The 20105-nt window shown below is 45.0% G+C and overlaps 1 protein-coding gene across 1 annotated transcript in view; it reads right to left on the minus strand.

The window, feature by feature from the left end:
* apoltp (apolipoprotein lipid transfer particle homolog) overlaps nt 1-20105 on the minus strand; it is a 433926-nt gene that overhangs the window by 281356 nt on the left and 132465 nt on the right. The window contains exons 12-19 of the mRNA XM_086000433.1: nt 16618-16770; nt 16258-16402; nt 12192-12350; nt 9736-9860; nt 6118-6408; nt 5190-5348; nt 4700-4884; nt 1539-1721 (exon numbers count right to left, since the gene is read on the minus strand). Of these exons, the coding sequence (XP_085856559.1) occupies nt 1539-1721; nt 4700-4884; nt 5190-5348; nt 6118-6408; nt 9736-9860; nt 12192-12350; nt 16258-16402; nt 16618-16770 (1400 nt within the window). The remainder of the gene's footprint in view (nt 1-1538; nt 1722-4699; nt 4885-5189; nt 5349-6117; nt 6409-9735; nt 9861-12191; nt 12351-16257; nt 16403-16617; nt 16771-20105) is intronic.

Below are 20105 nucleotides of genomic sequence, written 5' to 3' on the forward strand. Positions count from 1 at the left end.
TACACCAAACAACACACAATACATTATTCAGCTGCAAAAAATGCAGTTGTGTCTCCCTTTAAGGCCACAAGGTGTAGTTGTCTTCTTGAGGTCAATAAGAAGCTGATTGAACTAAGGACCTGCATAAGGACAATTAGAAGCGAAGTGACACATACATTTTTAATTTTAATGATGTCTCCTGAAGTTAATCAGAGGTACTTTCTCCTGTAGGGAAGTATCTCTGCACATTAGGACTGATTAACAAAAATAAAAAAGAGAAAGAAAGCCAAAGTGTGGCGGAGAAATTTGCACGTGCGATATTGCGACACCTGAACCTCTCGGGCATCTTATAGCAAACACTCAGGAGGGAGATTGGTCAGTAGCTCGCTGCTAACTGTCGGCCAATGACCTTTGTTCACTGCCATACTGCTGGAACTCGCCTTTCAAGGACGACACAAGGGACGAAAAGTGATAGCCTTTTATTACATACTCCTTGGCAGAGGCCGAGGAGCCCACCAAAAATATCTAAATGACCCCTGATGTCAGACGATTGTTAAGGTGCAAGGATGCTTCTTTGTGGCAGGCAGAAATTCCAGTATGCTGGCGATGTGCCTCCAGTTCCGCTACTGTGTACAGTTTTGGTCTCCGTACCTGAGGAAGGATATACTTGCCTTAGAGAGGGTGCAACGAAGGTTCACTAGATTGATTCCTGGGATGAGAGGGTTGTCCTATGAGGAGAGGTTGAGTAGAATAGGCCTATACTCTCTGGAGTTTAGAAGAATGAGAGGTGATCTCATTGAAACATATAAGATTCCGAGAGGGCTTGACAAGGCAGATGCTGAGAGGCTGTTTCCCCTGGCTGGAGAGTTTAGAACTAGCGGGAATAGTCTCAGGATAAGGGGTCGGCCATTTAGGACTGAGATGAGGGGAAATTTCTTCACTGAGGGTGGTGAATCTTTGGAATTCTCAGAGGGCTGTGGATTCTCAGTCGCTGAGCCTATTCAAGGCTGAGATCAATAATTTTTGGGCTCTAAAGGATTCAAGGGCTATGGGGATCGGGCGAGAAAATGGAGTTGAGGTCAAAGATCAGTCATGATCTTATTGAATGGCGGAGCAGGCTCGAGAGGTCATATGGCCTACTCCTGCTCCTATTTCTTACGCTTTTATAGTGGAATATCGGATTCAGAGTCTCAAGCAATATAGCATCTGGAGTTTAGAATTTTATAGCATCTTTAGCCTGGAGGCTAATTGGTTTCCTCTAAGCGATTGGTTCTTTTATAAGTACTGAATTTTAAATAAAGATTTGTGAAAAATTTGCACCAAAACTGTGATATTCCTTAAACAGCATTTTATCACAGAGTAGTATCTTGCCTATGAGTGAAAGATGGAGATGACAAAGTCTACTGTACAGCATTGCCACTGTGAATTGACACCACCTATATTAAGGACCCCAAAACAGAAGCAAAATTGCAAACACTGAATTGAGAAATTTATATTGAATAAGTGGTTCTGTAGGATTAGTGGTTTCAATCAGATTAAAATCATCTCTGTGCCATCACCTGATATCTATGATCTCCATAGTTTCCTGTGGTGTGTTGAGGAAAATTTTCAAGTCTTGTCCTTTCTTTAACTGGATTCCACCATCTAGGCTCGTCAATGTCCTCATTCCGGCCACCCACTCCAGACCAGCTTTACCAATTGTCCCATCAACCCCCATGTGGACAGACACATGAATATGAGCACTAAAAGCAGAACAATATGAATACCTTATTAGACACTTATCCACTGTTCAACTGTAAAAAATAAATATCTACATTGCATAAGCTTTTTGGACAATCATTATACATAATGAAAGAAGTTACTTATTTGCAATAAATGCATTTTCCCTAAAGGGAAATACTTGACCTAGGAGAAACTACAATGATCTGAGCGGGAGCGGAGTGAGAGCTGAGCGGGGTTAAAGAGCGCGGCGATAGCAGGCCCGAGACCAGAAGGAGCGGACCTGAGCAGGAACAGAGCGAGAGCTGAGCGGGGATAAAGAGCACGGCGATAGCAGGCCCGAGACCAGAAGGAGCGGACCTGAGCAGGAACAGAGCGAGAGCTGAGCGGGGATAAAGAGCGCGGCAATAGCAGGCCCGAGACCAGAAGGAGCGGACCTGAGCAGGAACAGAGCGAGAGCTGAGCGGGGATAAAGAGCGTGGCGAGAGCAGTGCAACTCAACACAGGCAGAATTTGAAAGAGTGATGTCAGAGTAATAAACCTAAAGTGACATCAGCACAAGGGAAGGAGCTGATTGATGAGTAGCTGGTGAGTGTTCTTTTAAATTTTAAGTTTATTTCTGCTAAGTTCTGTTAAAGAGCGCGGTCGGAGAGGGGCTCTTCAAATTAGGGGCCGGGGTTAAATAGCTGGTTAGGTATAAAGCAGGAGCTTGGCGATTAGTAATTGTTAATACTACATTAAATTAGTAACGGTTAATAATATATTAAATTAGTAACTGTTAATATATTATATTAATAACTTGAATTAGGTACATATTAGTCCTAAGTTTCTGTAACATTAGTTAATAGTCAAATAAATAAAGGCATGGCAGAGCAGCTCAGTTCCGCGGAATGCGCATCCTGTGCCATGTGGGAATCCAGGACACTTCCCATGTCCTGGACAATCACGTGTGCAGGAAGTGTCGTCAGCTGGAGGAGCTCGAGCTCAGAGTTTCGGGGCTTGAGCAGTAGCTGTTGTCACTGTGGTGCATCCGCGAGGCTGAGAACTACGTGGATAGCATGTTTCAGGAGGTGGTCACCCCACAGCTAAGGAGTGTGCAGGCAGAGAGGGAATGGGTGACCATCAGACAGAAGAGGAGGGGACCAGGTAGGTAGTGCAGGAGTCCCGAGTGCATCTTGCTCTCCAACCAGTATTCTGTTCTGAGTACTGGTGAGGGTGATGGTTCCTCTGGGGAGTGCAGCCAGAGTCAAGTCCACGGCACCACGGGTGGCTCAGCTGTACGGGGGGGGGGGGGGGAGGAAGAAAGGGAAAGCAATAGTAGTAGGGGATTTGATAGTTAGGGGTGCAGACAGGCGTTTCTGCGGCCGCAGACGTGACTCCAGGATGGTATGTTGCCTCCCTGGTGCCAGGGTTAAGGATGTCACCGAGCGGCTGCAGAACATTCTATGGGGGGAGGGTGAACAGCCAGAGATCATGGTCCATATCGGTACCAGCAACATAGGTAGAAAGAGGGATGAGGTCCTGCAGGCAGATTTCAGGGAGCTAGGAAAGAGATTAAAAAGCAGGACCTCAAAGATAGTAATCTCTGGATCACTCCCGGTGCCACGCGCGAGTGAGTATAGATATAGGAGGATAGAGCAGATGAATGTGTGGCTGGAGAGATGGTGCAGGAGGGAGGGCTTCAGATTCCTGGGACATTGGGGGCGGTTCTGGGGGAGGTGGGACCTGTACAGACCGAACAGGCTGCACCTCAACAGAGCCGGTACCAATATCCTCACGGGGAGGTTTGCTAGTGCTGTTGGGGAGGGTTTAAACTAAGTTGGCAGGGGGATGGGCACCAGGGTGTAGATTTAGAAAGGAGAAACAAAGTGCACAAAGGATTGTGAGAGACAGATAGCACTAAAGTAAGAAATAGTAAGGTATTAGGTGGGGTCAGACTAAGAGAGAACACAGGATGGTCTAAGATAGGTTTACAGTGTATGTAAGTGAACATAAAAAGCATAGTAAACAAGGTTAGTGAGCTGCAGGCACAAATAGCCACATGGGAATATGATGTTGTGGCAATAATGGAGACCTGGCTCAAAAAAGGGCAGGATTGGGTATTAAATATTCCTGGATATAAGGTGTTCAGGAAAGATAGGGAAGGAAAGATTGCAGAAGGTGTGGCAGTATTGGTTAAAGAGAATGTTACAGTGCTGGAGAGAGAGGATGTCCTGGAGGGGTGAAGGACAGAATCTATATGGCTAGAGTTAAGAAATAATAGAGGTGCTATTACATTACTAGGTGTATTCTATAGGCCACCAACTAGTGGGAAAAATATGGATGAGCAAATTTGCAAAGAAATTACAGAGAGATGCAAGAACTATAAAATAGTGATAATGGGGGACTTCAACTATCCTAATATAGACTGGGATAGTAATAGTGTAAAGGGCAGAGAGGGGAAAAATTTCTGAAGTGTGTTCAGGAGATCTTTCTGGTTCAGTATGTTTCCGGCCCAACAAGGAAGGAGGTAGGTCAAGTGGAGCAAGTGTCAGTAGGGGAACATTTAGGGAACCGTGATCATAGTATTATAAGGTTTAGATTAGCTATGGAAAAGGACAGGGAGCAATCTAGAATAAAAATACTAACTTGGAGGAAGGCCAATTTCAGTGGGTTGAGAATGGATCTGGCCTGGGTAAATTGGAATCAAAGATTGGCAGGCAAAACTGTAATGGAACAATGGGCTGCCTTTAAAGAGGAGATGGTTGGGGTACAGACGAGGTACATTCCCACTAGGGGGAAAGGCAGGGCAACTAAAGCCAGAGCTCCGTGGATGACAAAAGAGATATAGAGTAAGATGAAGCAGAAAAAGGGCACGTATAACAGATGTCAGGTTGAGAATGATTATGCAAATTTTGACATTTGTTACAATTTTTTTTTAACTGCACCACTCTGTGAAACAAAATACATATAAATTTAGTTGGCATCATTATGTATTTGCTAAGGTTTTTTGTGTCCATACCTTGGCTTGATGAAACCAGTGATGATAAAGTCTGTCCACTGCTTAAGGTCTACATTCCCTTTAATTCTAATGTTTGTGGCAGCTGAAGCGTTTACAGCAAGTCTAATCGGGAGGCCTGAAATGGATGAAAATGTCAACTCCTCTGTCGCTAGACTTGTCCTTCTGTTATACTGTACTTCTTGGCCCTAAAGAGAAAACAATGGATGAACAGAGTCACCAAACAGTACTGTTGAGTTCAGCAGGGAGGAAGTTATCACCGGGAATTTCCTCGCGGAGTCTCCCGATCAGCTGCCATAACTTTGGCAAACACCCTGTTTATGCATCTAACTGGGCTTTCTTCCAACCTTCTGCCAAAGCTAGTGGCCAATTGGGAGCTCCCCCAAGGAGAATCAGTTTATTTGTTACTGCTCTCTGGTAAAATATTGAATAATCTTTCAAATACTGGTATTAACTAAACTACTTAAATTGTATGATCAAAAACTTCCTGTACCTTTAAGAGTCTGATTGCAATTTCTGCCACATCCAGAGAGTATTGCTTTATCTGGGTCCTCACGTCACTGCAGTCTAAAAAGTTTAGCTCATTGCCAAATATCTTCATGCTCAGGCCACATGTCAGCTTCTTCTTCTTCTTTGCCATTCTTTTTTTAAACTAAACCAGTAAAACAAGATAAAGGTCTCAATGCAGTACAAGTATGAGAAGAACAGCTTAATGGGAGAGCAGTCCCTGCACATAGTCGTTGTATTCACACTGGCTTTGTGCCAAAGTTATTTCAGATCCCAAATTGTCCCAAACTCAGCTCAGTTAGAGTCGAACACTTGATTCAAACTGGTCAGAAATCCAAACACTGCTTGTGTACTCTCAGTACATGTAACATGAGTTTACAACTAGAGTTCAGGAGAGAACTCTATGAGATGGGTGATTCTTCTGCAATCTGCACAGTGCTTGTCCTCTGCAGTCACTGCTTAATTTGCTACAAAAAAAAAAAATGGCTTGGGGGTCATACTTCACTGAATAGTGAGTAACCTTTGGCAAAGTTATGGTAGCATTTGAGTTGCGAGTGGGTTCATTGAATTCGGATCTCATTGTCAGCATGCACTATTCCAGGGACCCTTCAAATCTGCCAGTGCAGGGCTTGAAAGGAAATGTAATGGAAGTCTAGTCCGTTCTGGGCAGTATAATTTTTCTGTGTATAATATACATTATTAATAGACATAAAATGTATGCATTTTTGGTAATACTTTTGCCACCTATACAAATGACATTTGATCACAACTGAAAGCCGCTCCAGAGATTCATTCAGCTTGATGATCTACTGTATTTTGATGCCTTTTCTCCAAGATTCCCAGTTTAGATCAGTTCAGACTATAAATGCAATATCTGCCGGTTCAGGTAAGTATTTTGATAAAAGCGTGCTTACTTTGGCTTCTATTTCATAAATCCTATTATAGTCCACGTTCTGACAGCTTTGTTTTGCCTTTCGAGATTTCAGCTTCTCCACCTGCTGCTTTGATGCTGCAAACTTGCTGACAGCGTGCCTCCGCACAGCCCCCTTCTTATCCAGAGACTGAACGGAAGATTTAGCTGGATTTCTCATCCTCCATTTTTTCCCTGAATTCTTCATGTTCGTGGGACTGCTTGTAAAAGGAGCTTGTTTGTGACCAAATATTCTCTGTACAAGGTACTCTGCATTTTCTACTCGAATGCCAACCTGTACAAATACAAGTGGAAAAATGGTATATATATATATGAATATAAAAACTGGCAACAAGAGCAGGTCAGAGGCTAGGTATTCATATATGAACATATGAGAACATATGAAATAGGAGCAGGAGTAGGCCATTCGGCCCTTCGAGCCTGCTCCACCATTCAATGAGATCATGGCTGATCTTCTGCCTCAACTCCATTCACCGGCCCTATCGCCATATCCCTTGATGCCCTTACTAGTCAGAAATCTATAGACTTCTGTTTTGAATATACCCAATGACTGAGCCTCCACAGCCCTCTGGGGTAGTGAATTCCAAAGATTCACCACCCTCTGTGTGAAGACATTTCTTCTCATCTCAGTCCTGAATGACCTACCCTTTATCTTGAGGCTGTGGCCCCTGGTTCTGGACTCCCCAGCCTCCCAGCATCCATCCTATCAAGCCCTGTAATAATTTTGTATGCTTCAATGAGATCCCCTCTCATTCTTCTGAATTCAAGACAATACAGGCCTAGTTTACTCAATCTCTTCTCATACGACAGTCACGCCATCCCAGGAGTGTCTCGGCAAGTGTCTCAACTCCTAACTCCCCAAAGCCTTTCCACCATCTACAAGGCACAAGTAAGGAGTGTGATGGAATACTCTCCACTTGCCTGGATGAGTGTCGCTCCAACAACACTCAAGAAGCTCAACACCATCCAGGTCAAAGCAGCCCGCTTGATTGGCACCCCATCCACCACCTCAAACATTCACTCCCTCCACCACCGGCGCACTGTGGCTGCAATGTGTACCATCTACAAGATGCACTGCAGCAACTCGCCAAGGCTTCTTCGGCAGCACCTCCCAAACCCACAGCCTCTTCCACCTAGAAGGACAAGGGCAGCAGGCGCATGGGAACACCACCACTTCCAAGTTCCCCTCCAAGTCACACACCATCCTGACTTGGAAGTATATCGCTGATCCTGCATCGTCGCTGGGTCAAAATCCTGGAACTCCCGTCCTAACAGCACTGTGGGAGTACCTTCACCACACGGACTGCAGCGGTTCAAGAAGGCGGCTCACCACCACCTTCTCAAGGGCAACTAGGGATGGGCAATAAATGCTGGCCTAGCCGGCGATGCCGACATCCCATAAACCAATTTTTTTTAAAACTGCTCAGCTGAAAGGCACAAATTTAATACTGACGAAGGGTCATTGGCCTGAAACGTTCACTCGGTTTCTCTCTCCACAGATGCTGCCTGACCTGCTGGGTATTTCCAGCCTTTTCCCTTTTTATTACAAATTTAATACCATGGTTTAATGACATAAGGCTTATCCTTAATTGTACAAATAATCATCATTCCAAAATGTAAAGCATCATTAACAAGCCCACTAATTTGCAGTTTACATGGAAAGAAATAGATGGAATCGTGGAATGTGGGGCTAGAAATTCCTAATTGTGATAAATGTAGATGAACATTCAATGCTTGTGTATGATCATTCCAACTCTGCTATTTCAGTGGTGGTGTTAATCCATTTACTATAAACAGGTTTATATCTGTGTTTTTCCAATAGTGATTTCTAGATTGTGATTCCCAAAACACAGGATCCCATGTCATAAAAACAGAATTTGGCTCATTGGCCTAGATTTTCCCATTGGGTGTAAGCCTGACTGGAAGCTAGGTAGTCCAACAGGAGCACCCACCTAACCCTTAGTGCATTGAGATCAATGTCATTTGAAGGATAGAGGAGAGCACTTGGCATGAAAGACAGGAAAACAAGTGCTCGTGCAAGATTTGAAGATCTCATTCTTTCTGACTTTTCACACCTGCAAATTTCTTTGGTGGTTCAAGATGTCTGGAAGCAGTTTTGCTGGACAGTGAGCATCTCAAAGTGCAGCTAAAGGAGATGAAGTACAGGGTTCGAGACAGAGAGCTGCAGGACCCAAAGGCAAGCAGGAATGGCAGAAACTAGCTCCCAGTAGTTAGTGTTAACCTGCTAAAGCTCCGTCATCTCATCCAAGTCTCCCATTTTACCCCGCGTGAAAAAACGCAAGCCTCTAAATTGCTCAGCCATTCCGTAAGTTCAGCGGGAGTTTGCCGGAGCTGTCGCAAACTTAACCAGAAATTGGCTACACCAGGCCTTGGCTTTAAGGGCAGAGCTGTCAGGTTGGCCTTGTGGGGTGGAGGCTCCAACCAACCCAACATGACCATCAACATAAGAGGGGTGGGATCAGGAGTGGCACATCACTAGATCAGCAATTCTCATACCCGGGCCTTGTCAGAACTCTGTAGCATTGGCAAAGGTACCCCTGGTGTCACCTGGCATAATTGGCCAAGTCTAGCAGAAGTGGGGCCTACCTGTAGGGTCTAGTTCAGTATTGGCATCTAGACCCTCAAAGATAAGGGAGCTTGGGCAGAAAGGCCAGCCAGATTGTTCCTCCAGAGCACCATCACTGCTGCCCATTACAGCCATGCTCCTGCTGTTGGTCACTCTTCAACATGGGCACTGATCGGTGTGACCACAGACCTAATGGCAACAATGAGGTAAGTAAAGCCCTGGCTCATGAATCTTCCAGCTCTAGCCAATTTGATACACTTCCCTCTTTCTTGCAGGAGAAGGTGGTGCATAACAGCAGGCAGCAGGAAAGTTCAGAGGAGGACAAGCACGCCTGCACGTTTTAACCCCCATGGAGGGGGCAGTACAGGCCATCATGGGAAGGGGCATCACTGAGGCCGTGGCCACTGGCGGGGCTGGAGTGATTGATGATGTGGGTATCTGCATACCTAATCCTCCTTCCCTCATTTCACTTCTCCCTCATCCCATAATCTAACTTGGCGGTGTCATCAAACGTAGCTCTCTCTATTCCTTCATCTAAAGCATTTATAAATATAATGAAAGGCACCAACAGTGAAGATGTATTGTAAACTCTATTGAATGGGATCAAAATTAATACTGTTTTATGCGCTAGAATTGCAACTCTTTCCTGACAAAGACACAAGTTGGTTAATTATTTCATTAGTTTGCAGTGGGACAAACTGCACTCAAAATCAGTAAAGAAGGATTTCAAGACAATGACAGTAAAATTACGTAAATGTTGGACAACTTCTCAAAGAGACGTGTTGATGTGACTTACACTCACAGCCAGCTGGGAAAGCCTGTGAAGTTCAAACAAAATCTGAGCGATTACTCAACAGGGACTTATTTATGCCAAACTTACTCATGATTGTGACACTAATGGGGACCAGACTTATGTCGAAAAACCTTTGGGGCAAAGAAATAAACTGAAACTGCTTCTGAAGATTAACTAATAGTTAAAAACAAAAACATTCAATTTAATCAATTGTAACTTGCCTCAAGTAGATTGATAGCATAGCCCATCACATATATGGTGAGATTTGCCATTGCTGAGCGTGGTAAAAAGGACTTTGGGGAGAAAATGAGGGCTGCTTCCGTGTTTGCCCCGACTGAAAATGGTTCTGCAACAAATGAAATGTAACAAAATCTCAGATCGTGGGCAGTTAAAAAGCATTTTTAAATATTATGACTTATTTAAAATTCATCGTTTTAACAATTTATTTTACATAATTAGCAACGCAAGAACGGTGAACATTTACTGCAGGGCTGTCCAAGAAACCGAGCAAAATTCAGCGCCGGGAATTTCCTCAGGGCTTCTGCCGCTCCACCGCTGTAACATTGGTGGAAACTCCCGTTTCACTTGTAAACGGGGTACCCGTGATGTTATGGTGATGGAGTAGGAGATGCACCAAGGAAGCGGCCAGTGTGCCCAAGAAGGAAGTGTGTTACAGAGATGGTGTTTTATGTGGTTTTGCCAAATAAACAATTTTAAATGTGTGTTACATCAAAGATTGTGAAATATCACAGATAGTTATCTTAAACATCTAGATTATCAAAAAAATCATATTAATGGTGACACTTATTACTCAATTATCAATCATGAACAATCTCTATTTCTTATTCTTACACTTTGCGATTAATATCAATAGATTTTGCTCTACATTATTATCTGCAGTACTGTTGTAGTAATGGACAGTTTTACTGTGCTGAGCAGTAACATAATCCCAGAGCATAAATGCAACAATCTGGTCACATCACTTTCACCATTAGTACACGGGAGCTCAGAAGGTTCCAAATCTTACCCACATTGGTGGGATGAAGGCTTGGGAACTGAAGGGTGTCAGCTCAATGATTGCAACACGGTGTTGCAAATATATGACATATTATGGCCAGAGTTTTCTGGTGGAAGGCGGGATGGGGGTGGGCAGGCTCCAATGTGGTCGGGTTTCCTGCAGCCAGCTAGATTGAGAGGCTGGCTGGCTGCGGGCAAGTAGGCCTGTGGCCCCACGGAGCAGGGAGGGAGGGTTCACGTGACGGCCGGGCATCATCAATGTGGGGGGGGGGGGTGGGGGCGGGTTGCAGGCCTGGGGTTGTGATCGGAGGCCTGGATTGGGGTGGGGGGGGGGGTGGTCTCTGATCATGGGGTGTGGGTTAGGAAGGGACCCTGGATCCAGGAGGTAGGTATAAAGACACTTACCTCCTGGTTCCAGCAATCCCCGCCTCGCTTAGAAAACATTTGAAAAGTGGCTTCCAGCCTCATTATAATATTTAAATTGATGTTCCGCCACCTGGGAGCAGGTTGGTTGCCCACGGCCCCCCCCCCCCCCGACCCCACCTCCGTTAAAAGCGGAAGTGGACGGGTTGAAGGCGGGATCAGGTCAGGAATCCCATTTTTAACAATTTAACTACCCCCACGCTCCATACCTACCCTTATTTTAGCTTAAAATTCTGGCCTATGTTACTGTTGCTCCCACTAATAAATTCTCTTAATGATTTTCATCAAAAACAGCTCTGCTGCCTACTGAAATTATTATATATGGAGCCTACAATTCAGGAGCCAAAAACCAGCAGTTGAGACTGGATGCCTTTGTAATCCAGAAGCATTTGAGGACCTCAACTTTAGCTGTAAATGTTTCTGTCCAGTTTTTCTCTCTCCCATCCTGGGACTCATACTGGGGCACTGTTCCAGAAACAGTCGTAACTCGAGAGTGCCTTGCCTCAATCATTCAAGCATCAACCAAGAATCATAGAATCGTACAGCACAGGAGGAGGCCCCGTGGCCCATCGTGCTTATGCCGGGTTTTTGAACGAGCGATCCAATTAGACCCGCTCCCCTGCAGGTGAAATCCTACATCACATCAATCTGTTGCACTGTACATTAAGGCTCCAAGGTGCTGTTCTCCCAATCTGTCCTGATTGTCTGTTAACTAAGAGTTATTTCCACTAGCTGGTTACCTAAAGCTTTGTTTCTGAGCTTTACAAACACTACATACAAACAATGCATGTGGTATATTAGCAAATGTTTGGACTTTACAAAGGGCCTTTTTATAGTGTTTTCTCCATTGGGACAGTTGTGCGCCAAAGTAAAATTGTAATTCTTTTGACATGAAGCCACATATCAGGCTACAATACTTAAGTCCAGCAGCACAGCGGATTCCAGTGTGATGTTATACCAGTTTTGTCAAAAATTTGCCAAAATATAAAGGGCCAAACTACTCTCATTTATTAACCAGTTGTTATCATTCTAAAATGTACTACCCAAAGCAAACTTTTATAGCTCCAATTAGCCATTAACCCTAAAATACATATTTTTGGCTTAGGAAGTTGCAACATGTAAAGATCTTGTTTTGTTGCCATTAGTTCTGCGAGTGGGGCTGAGATACGAGTTAGAATTAATGGACATTCGCTCTAAAATAACTGACGTACTCCGATCGAGCACAGCGGCACAGTACCTGGCTGGAGGGTGGCATCCACATATGAGGAGTATTTCCAGTGTTCCAGGTCAAAGTCTTTGCTGATGATGTAATTGGGAAGAGTTTCCCTAATCTGCTGTTTGAGGGGATCATTGGTTTCCATGAGCTGAGACAGATGAGTCCATACAAATGAGCCCACTGAGAAAACAAATGTAGTCGTCAAATTATAAAGAATGATTCCTATCTCAACACACTGTGGAAATATACATTTCAAAGCTCAAAGAGAATGTGTGAGTCTATTTATAACATGCTTGGTCCAGGATTGGTTCTTCTACACTGTGACCCTGCCTGAACATAAGAACATAAGAAATAGGAGCAAGAATAGGCTTATATTCGCTGGAGTTTAGAAGAATGAGACGGGATCTCATTGAAACTTATAAAATTCTAACAGGACTAGACAGACTAGATGCAGGAAGGATGTTCCCGATGGCGGGGGAGTCCAGAACCAGGGGTCACAGTCTAAGGATAAGGGGTAAGCCATTTAGGACTGAGATGAGGAGGAATTTCTTCACCCAGAGAGTGGTGAACCTGTGGAATTCTCTACCACACAAGGCAGTTGAGGTCAATTCATTAAATATATTCAAGAAGGAGTTAGATATATTTCTTAAGGCTAAAGGGATCAAGGAATATGGGGAGAAAGCAGGGAGAGGGTACTGAATTTGGGTGATCAGCCATGACCTCATTAAATGGCGGAACAGGCTCGAGGGGCCGAATGGCCTACTCCTGCTCCTATCTTCTATGTATCTATGAATAGGCCACTTGGCCCCTCGAGCCTGCTCTGCCATTCAATAAGATCATGGCTGATCTTGGGCTCAAAGCCACTTCCCTGCCCGCTCCCCATAACCCTTCACTCCCTTATCTTGCAAAAATCTATCTCCACCTTAAATGTATTTAATGACCCAACCTCCACAGCTCTCTGGGGTAGAGAATTCCACAGATTTACGACCCTCTGAGAGAAGAAATTCCTCATCTCAGTTCTAAAAGGGCGACCCTTTTCTCTGAAACTATGCCCCTGAGTTCTAGATTTCCCCACGAGGGGAAACATCCTCTCTGCATCGACCTTGTCAAGCCCCCTCAGTATCTTATATGTTTGAAATCAGGTGTAACAGCAGAAATATTTCTAAACTTATTGAAAGTGCTTCTCATTAACTGGACAATGAAGACTTTTTCATGGCGGTGAAAGAAAATGGTCACTAAAAATAAATGATGAAAGTCGCTCTGAATAATAATCACGGGCGCTGCAGAAAATAAAATTGAGTTCGGTATAAGATAGGTCAAATTTTGCTAGATAAATGGGCATTAAATATAATAATTATGAAATATTCTCATCTGTACTTTACTCGTTCAGTAACAACCTTCACTGTATTTTTGCTACCAACAGAAAAACTGGCCTCGAGTGTAACTCAAGGGCTAAAATTTGGTGGCGCCACGTTTGGGGCGCCAAGCTCGCCTGGGCGCCGGAATTTGCGCTCCGGGCGGAGCCGCTTGCGCCCTCTCGATATTCAGTTTCAGCGCCCCAAGAGGGACGCGGGGCGCTGCTCAAGGCACCCCGCGTCCCGCTTGGGGCGCTCAAACTGAATATCGCAGCGCTACGTGCCGCTGCGCTACATGCTGCGGCACGCTGCGGTACTGCAGGCCTTCCTCCCCTTCTTAAGGTGGAGGGACCTGCACCAGCGCGATCACCGATTGCGAGTGCCGGCAAAAGAGCCCGGCACCAAGGAGAAGTGCCGGGCTCTCGGGACACAGCCGGCACTGCCCGGGGGTGGGGATCAGGAGGCCGGGGAGGACAGTGCGAGGAGGTGCTGGCAGGCGGCTACCGAAAAAAATGGCCGCCCCGCACCTCCCCCTTAATTTGCGCCACTACCACCACAGGTAGGCCCCCCTGTACCGGTCGCGATTTGCGACCGGCGTTACAGGGGGGGGCGTGACCCAATATCGCATTCGGGGCGGTAGCGGGGTGCTGCGCACACCGATGACGTCATCGGTGGCGGCGCAGCGCTACAGGCTAATGCCACCACTAGTGCCCCGCTAAATTTCGTGGGAGGCGTGGCCAGTGGCACTAAAGCCACTGAGTGCCCTCTTTAGGCGCTAACTGGTGGCACAGCCCACCGAATTTCTAGGCCCAAGTGAACGGGCAGTTAAAATGGAGCGGGGAACTTATCTACTACTTTCCTGCTCCATTGCAGGTGGCAAGGACACCTAGCCCAGGCCAGCGGGGTCCTCCTTAAATATGCAACTCGGGATCTGATGACATCATCAGTGCCCAATCTGGCATTTTAACCCAAGGCCTGAGCAGCAGAGTAGAGGTAGCTGTCCCGCCAGGCCAAACCTGCCGAGAACAGCAGCCAGGGCCAGAAGAGGCCCAAAAGGAAACCTTGAGCTCCCAATGCCCCTGGCTCCCGCACCCCCTCACTTGTCCTCCTGCAGCCCACCGATGGACTTGCCTCGTGACAGGAATGGATCCCGCGGGTCACTTCCTGCTGCCCGAAGTCCCACTTCTGCCACTGGCCAGGCAATGGTTCCCATGGGGATCAGGAGGGAGAGTGATCTTGCATATGTAAATGAAACCTGGAAGCTAAAAAATTTCCGGGCCTCAGCACTGTCACTTGGCCTGATCCACCCCTTTCTCACACTCTGATCTCACCCAAGTTAAAATCGGGGCCAACATAAGAACATAAGAATTAGGAACAGGAGTTGGCCACACGGCCCTTCGAGCCTGCTCCGCCATTCAATAAGATCATGGTTGATCTTCGAGCTCAACTCCACTTTCCTGCCTGATCTCCATATCCCTTGATTCCCCTAGAGCCCAAAAATCTATCTCAGCCTTGGATATACTCAATGATTCAGCATCCACAGCCCATTGGGGCAGAGAATTCCAAAGTATCACGATCCTCTGAGTGAAGAAATTCCTCCTCATCTCAGTCTTAAATGGCCAACCCATTATCCCGAGACTATGGCCCCTAGTTCTAGGCTCTCCAGCCAGGGGAAACAACCTCTCAGCATCTACCCTGTCAATCCCCTTCAGAATCTTGTATGTTTCAAGGAGATCACCGGTCATATTTCTAAACCACAGAGTATAGGCCCATTCTACTCAATCTCTCCTCACAGGACAATCCTCTCATCCCAGGAATCAATCTAGTGAACCTTTATTGCACCACCTCCAAGACAAGTATAACATATCAGCTCCAATGTGATAAAGCCAAAATGTCAGATTCAGTTGGTTTTCTTTGCAGTTAGAACCATCTTGTAACTTTTCCAAAATTGATCATCCAAGTTACTATAGATTAAAATTGTTCAATAAAAAATAAAAGTAAACAACAAATGTTGAGTACAGGAAACTTTGTGCTATCCGGAGGTGAGCTTTCCGGCAATCTGGAGCCACCGGCAAAAATCAGGAGCCGTTTTTTATTCTTTCTGTTTGTTTTTTTTGCTTTGTTTGAACAGTCAAGCTATGCGAGGTCTGTAGCTATAGCAGCAGCTTCAGCTACAGAGCTTGCAGGCCACACCCGAGTGTTTAGAAGCTGTTGCTAAGCAACAGTGTTTGTTGTCAAATACGGAGATAAGAATCTCCGTATCTCTCAACATTAACTCTGGAGAGTACGGCAGTTTTGAGGCAACGGCAGCAGCTCGGTCCCGTGGGTGCCGGATAGCACAAAGTTTCCTGTATATTCAAGACAGAGGTCAATAAATTTTTGGGAACTAAGGGAATCAAGGGATATGGGGATAGTGCATAAAGGTGGAGTTGAGGTAGAAGATCAGCCATGATCTTGTTGAATGGTGGAGCAGGCTCGAAGGGCCGAATGACCTACTCCAGCTCCTATTTCTTATGTTCTTAAATGACAATAAAGGTGGTGTTACCACATTAGAAATATATGAAAGACTAATTGTAAAAACTAAATTAACATTAAAGAGGAAAAGTAACAAATTTACTGGTAGTATGTAGGACCTACTGAGCAGCTCGTTCCAGAACGTCTCATCAGAAAAGATTTTAAATGCTGGTGTGTAGTGCTTAATTGCAAATTTTAAAATGTGTCAACTTCCCAACCTTGACTGGATCTCTCATCCCGTAGAGTGAGTCCCACTGTTTCAAAGAGCTGATCGCTGGGACATTTCATTAATATGTAGTAAGAGGCAATTCGGAGCTCTGTATCTTCATCTGCTGTTTGATACAGCTGAACTAACACAGTGCGCTAAAAACACAAACAGCATCACAGAGATGACAAAGAGCCATTAGAATCACATCAGGCAAAGGAAACAGAATGGTCTGTTTAAATAGATTTTCGTATTGAGCTTTAAATCATTATTGTAGACTTGTTTATAAAAAAAAAATCAAAATTCAACCAAAATCCTTCACTATAGGGATCAAAACATAAATACAGTAATTGGTTGTGAAATGTTAACTTACATCAGCTTCACAGGGAATACGTCTGAAAGCATAAATGGCTGCAAGTCGTACTTCGAGCAGATTGGTTTTAGATTGTACACATTTATTCAGTGTTGGGATCAGAGCGCTGGCAGCAAGACCAGCATTTCCAACTGCTTTCAGGGACATCAACACCTGCAGATTATATTTTAAAAAAACATACAAACTTCCATCATTCACATTTTTTATTGGCACAGATAAGAAGTGAACATTAAGCAACTGAAATAGTATCATAATAGAAAATATCCCATCCGGTTTCTGCAGCGTGACAGAACACGAGGGATCATTTGTGCTTCTGTCGGGGAGAATTGCTCACGGTCAGTGCCTATCGGAAATTTGGGCACGATTTTCCGACCATTAATTTAAGTGGTTGGGAAATCATGCGTGTCTTGCATGCCCAGATTTCTGGTACACGGCTTCAGTGAGCAGGGCTCCCTGCTGGGGGCGTGAAGTCAGATAGTTACCTCTGCTGTACCGAAGCAGCCAACAGCGAGCTAGAACAGCACCACCTGGTGTTTAGGCTAAATACTTACCTGTACCTAAATCTATATATCGCACTAGTTAAGGGCAGGGGCTGGGGGGTTAGTCTCTTAGCCAGGAAAGGCTCTACAGCTCCCATATTCTCATGAATAATTTAAAGAGCCAAATAAGTAAAATGTTTATCGTTCACAAGCTATTTCAAAAGATTTACTAACAATGTTTATTTTAAAGGCATTTCAAAGGGTTGTATAGTGAGTTACTTCTGGTACCTAGTTTGAATCTACTTAGATTGAAAGTCTCTTCTGTGGATTAGAAGAGTCCCAAGTGAGCCCGAGGAGTCTCAGCCCAGTTTCTAGTAAGTGCAGGGTCACAAAACCATTCAAACAAATTAGCAATCGGGCACAGGGAATGCCATAGTGCTGCAGAAAGAGGAAAAATTCATACTGATGCAGTAGGGCTGCTCTGCTGAGATTAGGGTTGTGGTAGATTGTTGGGGAAGAGTAGAAGGGAATGATTGCAGCATATCGTACTGACACATATTCATATCGATGTTCATACTGAAATTCTTCAACTTCATGCCCTATCATTCTAATGAAGGTTTCACTGTATTGATCGGGTTTTTCGGATTAATCTCAACTGAATCTATTCACTAAAAAAAAATGGCACTTTAATTCCTTCTGATGGTTTTTAAATAATTAATGCAAACACTCTGTTTCCATGGTAATGCATTAACACTGCCTTCAGGCTTTTAGTTTGACCAACTTATACTGTGCTTTGTATTTCAAACTTTTCACCCAGCTTTTTTATTTATTAAAGACATTTATATGAGATATCCCAGTTAAGTTTTAACAGTTGTTCGCAAAGAATCCTGTTCATAGTTAGCGGACAAATAGTACCACACAGATACAAGACCGAACATTTTGGGTCCCTCAGCTCAGTGCTGACATTTTATAACAATGTCTAAACTTTTAAAGTAGTACAGAAAAATGGCTAAGCTTTAGAAATAAATTATACTTTCCTAACCTAAAGGGCTGGATTGTTCCAACCTCGGCGGGTCCGTGGCGGGCGATGTCTGTGGTGTGTGGGGAACCCCGCATCTCTCTTGATCCCAGCCTCCAACAAGATTTTCCGTTAATAGGGCTTGTTAAGCCCGCCCTGCACGTTTCCCAGCCAATTACTAGGAAGCGGGTCTGATTACGTCATTTGATGACACGTCATCAGCTGGGTTCCTTAAAGGGGCCATGTCCAAATTAATTTTGACAGTTCTGCTGTCAGTGTTCTGCAGCAATGAGGTGCTACAACCACTGACGAGCTCTGCACAAACGTGCACGGCTGCACCCAGGCTCTCCCAGGACTCCCTCCATATGCTTATGGAGGGAGTCACAGCACGCAGGGAGATTTTCTTCCCTTCCACTGGGCAGGAGACCTCCCCAGGAGACCAACACAGCCTGGTTGCACATTGCAGAGGAAGGCACAAGCAGGGATGTCATCAGGAGGACCAGGCTGTAGTGGCGCCAATCTTTCAATGATCTCAGTAGATCATGAAACGTTACTGCCAAGCCACACTCAACCTCATCCTGCTGTGCCACTCATCACATCCACATCACTCTGCTTTCCCTACCCTACTCCTGCACATCCTTACTCGCACCAACTTACCTTGCACCTCCACCCATCCCTCTCTATCTATAATAACACTTCCCCATCTCACTAGCCACTCCTCACACTCATCCTCATCCTAGTTCAATCATACCAACTAACAATACACAAGGGTAGGCACTTGGGTGTTTTAGCCAACATTCGTGTAAACTTTCTGTTAATGTGTTGTCAAGCATTGAAATCCTAATTGTCACCACTTTGCCTTCTTGGACAGATTTGTGTGCACTTTTGAAAGTGAGTTACCACCCCCCCCCCCCCATGGTGATGAGGGTGAAAGGAATGGCTTGGACATTGTAGGGATGCTTTATGGTGTTGGTGTGGGGTGGTGCCAACCTGGTGCATCATGTGGCAGCCAGGGTGTTCAGTGTTAAGTGAAGCAAATCTGGACATGGTGAGGCCATCGCTGGCATCTCGGGCAGCAATGTGCACCGGTGATGATGCCCTGTGTCCAGTACAGCATCAGTTGATTGCGGAGAAGGTTGGTGTCGATGTTGGTGCTGCTGGTGTGCCCGATGATGCTGGTGTTGGGGCTGATCATGGTGGGATTCTGAGGACCAAGGTGAGGTTTTTTCAAGGGCACTGATGCTGCTGGAATAGATGGCAGGTGAGGTTGAGATGACAGTAGTAATCTGTCAATATTGTGATAGGTTGTTCCAAGGAGGTGACAGTGGATAGAGAGATTACTCCAAGTACTTCAAAAGTACATAAAGCTCAAAGGTGGGTTCCAAATCATTAATTCTCCAGCTTCTAAGATTGGGAAGTGAACAGCTGTGAAATGGTAGGTTTTATACCACTTTTGCAGCTTTCACCTATTCACAGCAATCCACAGTCATTGAGAATCCGACATACTTACCTGACGTGATAGCCACTATCCAGGAACCTCGTTGAAAGCCTGGTAAAATGGTAAGTACATGGGAAAATGGTTCTTAACTACCTTTTAATAAGCTTTTAACGATCTAAATTGGCTGACCTGCCGCTTGGTGTCGGGTCTGTTCACGGATGACAGACCCGACACTTGGGAAACTGACAAGGAGGCGGGTTTACAGCGGGATACTGACCCGCTGTCAATCATTGTGATTATGACAGCGGACCCGCCTCCAAACCCGCACTCTGAGCGCCGGCAAAATTCAGCCCAAAGAATTTAAAGAGTAAATCTCGCTAACAGTCTCCCTTCTAAAAAATAAAATAACAATGAACTACGATTAACATGACTGCTTTTTTTCTACGCCCGATGATTTTATTTTGATGTTTTGATTAAACAGTACATGTTGATGAGATCATCGGGGGAACGGAGTCTGAAGAAGCTGAATCAGCATGCAGAATTAAATATTACT

The sequence above is a fragment of the Somniosus microcephalus genome, chromosome 11 (genome assembly GCF_052327205.1).
Source record: "Somniosus microcephalus isolate GS21.2 chromosome 11, FLI_Smic_1.0, whole genome shotgun sequence".
NCBI lineage: Eukaryota > Metazoa > Chordata > Chondrichthyes > Squaliformes > Somniosidae > Somniosus > Somniosus microcephalus.